We start from the raw sequence: 6,000 nt of genomic DNA, 5'->3' as shown, positions 1-6,000 counted from the left end.
TTTATTTATTTATTGTATCCTCTTTGATTGTTTGGTCACACTTTATTTTAGGGTCCAATTCTCAGTATTAACTAACCATTAACTATGACTTTTGCCTCAATTTGCTGCTTATTAATAGTTTATAAGGTAGTTGTTAAGTTTAGGGTATTGGGTAGGATTATGGATGTCATGCATTATATGTACTTTATAAGCACTAATAAACAGCCAATATGTTAATAATAGACATGCTAATAAGCAACTAGTTATTAGTGTGAATTGGACCCTATACTAAAGTGTTACCGATTGTTTGTTTTTAGTCACATCAAGCTAACACTCCAGTATTTTTGGTATAAAGTGTTATTATTAAATTTTAAATGAACTGATTAAATTCTGATATAATTGTCCTCTTAATAAACATTTGAAACTGGAAACTGAAAAGATGAAAGCTGTTGTGATGTGGCATCTTCAGCAGACTTTTTATTCCTTTTTTTTGTTGCACAAACTCAATTGATCAGGTGAGGTGAGGAGACGTGGATGGCTGGACATCTTCAGTGTGTGTGTCTGTGTGTGTGAGAGAGAGCGTTTGATCTGTGCTTTCATATGCATACGCTGTAGAAACTCAAGACACTTTAAGCTGTCTCTCTGTCTGTCTGTCTGTCTCGCTCTGGCTTTGTTCGACAGGTTCTCTGCTCTTTATTTGAAGAGTTCATTGAAAACCTGCTCGGCCTTCATCGGCTGTGAAGTGGCAGGAATATCTAATGACGGAGGCTGAGAATCACCTTTGAAAGGTGAGATTTCCACCGCTCTCATCGAGTCAAAGCCAGAACTGAAGCGGCGAGTGTCCTCTAAAACAAAAACACATGAATATACGGACGACGCATGATAATTCACTCCACATTCACACGCCTTCTGGAAGAGTTCTTTCATTTGGCTACTTTTATTTGAGCATGGTCATTTCCAAGAGAAATTACAAATTAAAAAGTACTCTTACAAAGACATTTCAGGAAAGATCTGTGTGTTCTCAGTCATGATATTATCATACATTGAATTTCAACTGTCCCTGTTCCACTTCGACAAAAGACATGAAAGTGGATCTCTTTTCAGTTATTTTCTTTTCTTTTTTCTCAGTTGAAAATACAGTGTTCTCACAATATTGTATATAAAATGTTCCCAAATTTTGGAATTTCCAGTAACTGAAAAAAAGAAAATAAAAGAACAACCCCAAAAAAAAAAAAAAAAAAATGCATTTCACAATTAACGTCTGAAAACACAATAAATGCTCTCATCAACTCCAGGTTCCATTTTACTAAAATAGATCTATTTATTGAAGAACTATAATACTGTACTGTACAGTATGAAATAAATAAAATCAGGAGATACAAAATGGGCCACATAAATAAGATGTTATTTAAACCTACAAATAAAAGGATGCAATCCTGTCATTGCAAAACGGTTTGGTGTAATACTGAGAACAAAATTGCACAAACGTCGTTGTAAACTAAAGAGCTGTTGTGCTAACAGAGAGAACGTGCTGATCGGAGAGAGACAGCTCTATCCTCTTCTTCTGAACAGGGTTGGCACTTTAGAAACGCGCTGATTAACAGGTTTGCATATAAGGCAACAACCGTCCATGCGTCTGTCCCGGTCGAACGGTCGTTCTCTCTCCAAACAGTCTCTTTAAGACTCGAAATCGTCAACGCAAACGGAATACTGTTACGGTCCTTCACATGAATTCGGCCTAAAAGAGTGTGTGGCGAGGGCAGAAAAACACATTAAATACTGATCCCCTCTTTAACACTGTATAAATATACATCAGCAAATAATTTCATTATTCTCATACTGATTATAGAAGCAGAGTGCAATTTTTGTACAAGTTACTAGTTTGTGCTATAAATACTATGGAACACGTGATTTTAGGATGGTAGCACCACACATACTTTAGGCCTTAATACTGTACAATTTTTAAAACTTCATTTATTTTAGTTTCCTTTTTTTGTCCTTGTTTTTGCATAATGCAGCTACACCGCGTCCTCCGCGCCGTCCTCGTGATCCGATTTGGATTCGGTTTTGCCGTCCACGGAGCTGTCGTCCATCGAGTGCTCGCCGTTTTCCTCCTCGTCCCTCAGGGTGTCTCCGTCGGTGTCCATGCTTTTGTTTTCGCTCTCCTCCTCCTCCTCCTCGAACTCTTCGTCTCGCCGGCTCATCTTCCCGAAGGCTCCCTCCACCTCCTTGAGTCGCTCCCGAATGCTCCCGTTCAGGCCGTCCCTGAGGATAGGCTCCGGCGTACGCTCGGGGTATCCGGGCGGAGCGATGCCCTGCAGGTACGCCCGGTTCAACAGCAGCTCCGTGGGCTCCAGGTGACCCTTCTCTCGGGCTTCTCGCTCGGCCGCCTCGCGCTCCTCCGCCTCTCTCTTGCAGTACGAGTATCTGTGGTTCATGTGCTGCGAGTACGAGCCCGAGTGCGAGAAGCGCTTGCCACATTTGTCACACTGGTACGGCTTCTCTCCGGAGTGCAGTCGGCTGTGTTCAATCAGATGATGCTTGTGTTTAAACGCTTTCTTGCAGATCTGACACTGGTGCGGGCGTTTACCTGCGGAAACACACAACGACAGGACGCACACGCGGTGAGCGAGCGGATATGCACTTCTCACAAACACACAGCAGATCAAAATAAACACCAAATAAAAGGGTTCCAATGAAAACAAGCCAAAATAATCTAGTGTTATGAATGTTTGCCTTCTCTGGTTGCAGTTCTGCTTGACGCGCCGCCGTCTGGTTTGTGTATTTACTCTGTAACATTCCCTCACAGAAGTGAAGCGTGAAGCGGTGAGGCAGCGCAGGGCCCAAGCGCTACAACATTGCAACATAAATAAACCAGCGCAAACCAAACAAACACACGGAGCGCTGGGACAAATAGAGTGAAATGCACTGGCGGATTCCTGCTGCGTAACTCTTTCTCTGTCTTTATGCGTGAGATGACGTGTCATGATCTAACGTCACGAGAAAAGACAAGAGCTGAAAGAGAGGGATGGCATGAATGAAAGAGGGAAAGAGCGAGTGGAGATGCTGTGGTCAGGTGCATGAGACACAAGTGACTTAATAAAAACTATCATTTCTATACATTACATTAACATCTTAAAATGAACGTGCATGTTGTGATTATATGTGATCATTTTGAAGGAAATTGTGTATACTGTGTTTGTTTAAATGCACGTCATATTTGACACTTAATGTTCTTTGAATATATGATATATACATTATTTATTTGAATTTCACTTATTTTAAATAAATTGATTCAAAACACCCCTGTAGCATTTTTCATATATTAAATAATTTATCAGATAGACATGATGTAACTGCTGTGCTGTATTACAAAAACATTTGTTATTGTGTGTATAAATGAACGTGAATGCATATGCTTCTTTATTTATTTATTTTTTACGGTGAGAAAACTTGCATTAATTATTTTAGCATTTTTTTTTTCAGAAATGTATTGCTTGCATTAAATATTGAAAATACATCCTTAGCTTAAAAAAATAATTTATCTGATTGAAAAAGAAATACATTTACACTGATAAACTATAATATCAATCCTAGTCAGAACTTGAAATTTACTCTGTGACACATATACTGTAACTGGCCAAGAGCTGAGCGCAAACAGCACAGGAACGCACCACCATAATAAACAATCACCCACTCGCAGAGAGAGAGAGAGAGAGAGAGAGAGAGAGAGAGAGAGAGAGAGAGAGAGAGAGACAGCACAGAGACAAGAGAGAGAGACAAGGAAATGAAATAGTTGTATTCACGTCAGTGGATTAATTCCCATGTCCTTCCAGACTGACTGTAAACGGTGATGCAATCAAGAGAAAGAAAGTGTGTGTGTGTGTGTGTGTGTGTGTGTGTGTGCAGTTACTCTCCTCCTCTAATTCACTTTTATTTTACTCTTTTATTCACACTGGCTGGTCTCTGGAATATAATGTGACCTTAAGCTCCATGTCTACAGCCGGCATGAGTTGCACATCATATGTATATGCTGATTTATATTTATATGCACAAACATTCTGCATTATTATTTTTAAATAAATGTTTGTACAAATTGATTTCTTCTTAAAATGATTGAATGATGTGTTAAAAAAAAAAAAAAAAAAAAAATCTAGTGCAGACATGGTGTCAGGCTACATTCACACAACAAAGTGTCCAATCCTGATTTACTGCACAACCCAAATCAAATCAAATTTTTATCTTATTTTATTTCAAAATAAAATGAGAAGAACTTGTCTTCATTCTTAGATCTAATACAAATTACAACGTATATTGCTGCATTTCTCAGTGTAATATTTAACACAGTGAATACACTATTATATTAATTTCAAGGGTAAATCAAGCATCAAGTTTTGACAACTGTTAAGTTAGACTGTCATGAAAAAGATAAGGAAAAAACACATATACAACCTAAAAATTATTTAGCATTTAGCAAAAATGTTGCCCATTTATTTTCACATATAAATGCAAATTTTCCTGTTCATACATTCATCAAATTAAGTCTAATTAAATAAATGTGTGGTGTGAATGTAGCCTCTACTAACAGTTTAAAGGACAGAGGTTCATGCTCCCGTTCACTCCCAGACAATTCCAGAGATTATTCAGTCCAGCCTCGTTTGTTTGTTTTTTCTAACTCTTTAATTTTGCTTAATTATTTTCTTATTTTAGAGCAATGTCTGTGTTATGTTTTTTGCCACATTAATTACATTTACAAATCCTCTCACTGACTGTCAACAGGAGAGACACATGTTAGTTTTTACTAAAAAAGGAAAAAAGAAAACATGATTAAGGTAGTGGAAAAAGACAGAGCGAAAGAAAGAAATCAAGAAGCAGCGTGAATATTCTGGAGTTAGACAGACAGTTATTAGATGATGGTGTCTAGAACAGTATATATACCTGTGTGTTCATATTTGTGTCTGAGGAGGGAACTGCTCTTCTGGAATGTTTTGTCGCAAAGGTCACACGCGTACATACCACTTTCTGTTTTCTTAATCTTCTTCCTGGACAGACAGGCCTCGGGGTCGGCCATATCATCTAGACTGCTCAGATAATCTGCCGGCCCGTCGAGAAGCTCGCTCTGGAAAGAGACGCCGATCGTTAGCTCCTTCAGCTTTATATCATTTCTATTGTCATCACACAAAGTGTCTCATTCTACTGTGCAACAGTAATAAAAACAAGAAATCACAAATCAATAAGCATTAGAATAAAACAAACATTAAAAATAAAAAACCTCTGTTGTCAGAAACAATTACTTACAATTATGATACAATCGAATATATTAACATAAATATAAACAACATAATCTAATGATATAATGTATTAATATTTTAATGATTATTTGTAATGAAAACTCATATTAAACTGTATTTTTTTCTTTTTCTCAAAGTCTATAAAACACACAGATAAAATAGACAATACATTTTAAATGATAGAATGGATCAACAGAGAACAATGCTTGTTTAATTTATTTATGCATTTCATGATTTTCTATATATATATATTATTACTTTTTTTAAACATGACAAGATTAAAATGTACCATGTTAATATGATTAAGACACTCAGCTAAAACTGGAGTAGCAATCTTATACGAATTAAACATTAAAATGTTTTTGGACCTGAAAAAAAAAAAAAGCATGTAACGGCAGGATATTGCAAATGAGGCCTTTCTCTCTTCTTAATCACACCTTATTCCATATATTTGCATTCAAATTTGGTTTAATTTCATACATGAAAGGGTGTTAGCGCAGTATTTATCTGAGCAGAGATTAGCCCGATAGGCTTAAACTTAAATTAATGGGGAAAAATATTATTACATTAGAAGCTAATAACAATAAGAAGACTGTCTTAGTAGGGAATATTGCCACAGTCCTCTAATTTCAAATGGTAATGATTAAATCAAGAGGGGCACAAAATGGCCAAAACTGCAGCGACGAAGCCCTCATTAAGGACAGCCGGCTCCGGACTGACAATACTTCTG

General features: G+C 37.2%; 1 protein-coding gene across 5 annotated transcripts in view; it reads right to left on the bottom strand.

The window, feature by feature from the left end:
* Window positions 1–886: 886 nt before the first annotated feature.
* Window positions 887–6,000, bottom strand: part of zeb2b (zinc finger E-box binding homeobox 2b) — a 65,843-nt gene continuing 60,729 nt past the window's right edge. For 4 of the 5 annotated variants that reach the window (XM_052558554.1, XM_052558555.1, XM_052558558.1 and 1 more), the window contains 2 exons: window positions 4,918–5,098; window positions 887–2,569 (listed from right to left, as the gene is read on the bottom strand). In XM_052558554.1, the coding sequence (XP_052414514.1) occupies window positions 1,998–2,569; window positions 4,918–5,098 (753 nt within the window). In that variant the 3' untranslated portion in view covers window positions 887–1,997. The remainder of the gene's footprint in view (window positions 2,570–4,917; window positions 5,099–6,000) is intronic. The other variant, XM_052558556.1, reaches the window with a different exon arrangement.

The sequence above is a fragment of the Carassius gibelio genome, chromosome B6 (assembly GCF_023724105.1).
Source record: "Carassius gibelio isolate Cgi1373 ecotype wild population from Czech Republic chromosome B6, carGib1.2-hapl.c, whole genome shotgun sequence".
NCBI lineage: Eukaryota > Metazoa > Chordata > Actinopteri > Cypriniformes > Cyprinidae > Carassius > Carassius gibelio.
The sequence above is the reverse complement of the archived record's forward strand: the minus strand, read 5'-3'. Positions and strand labels throughout refer to the sequence as shown.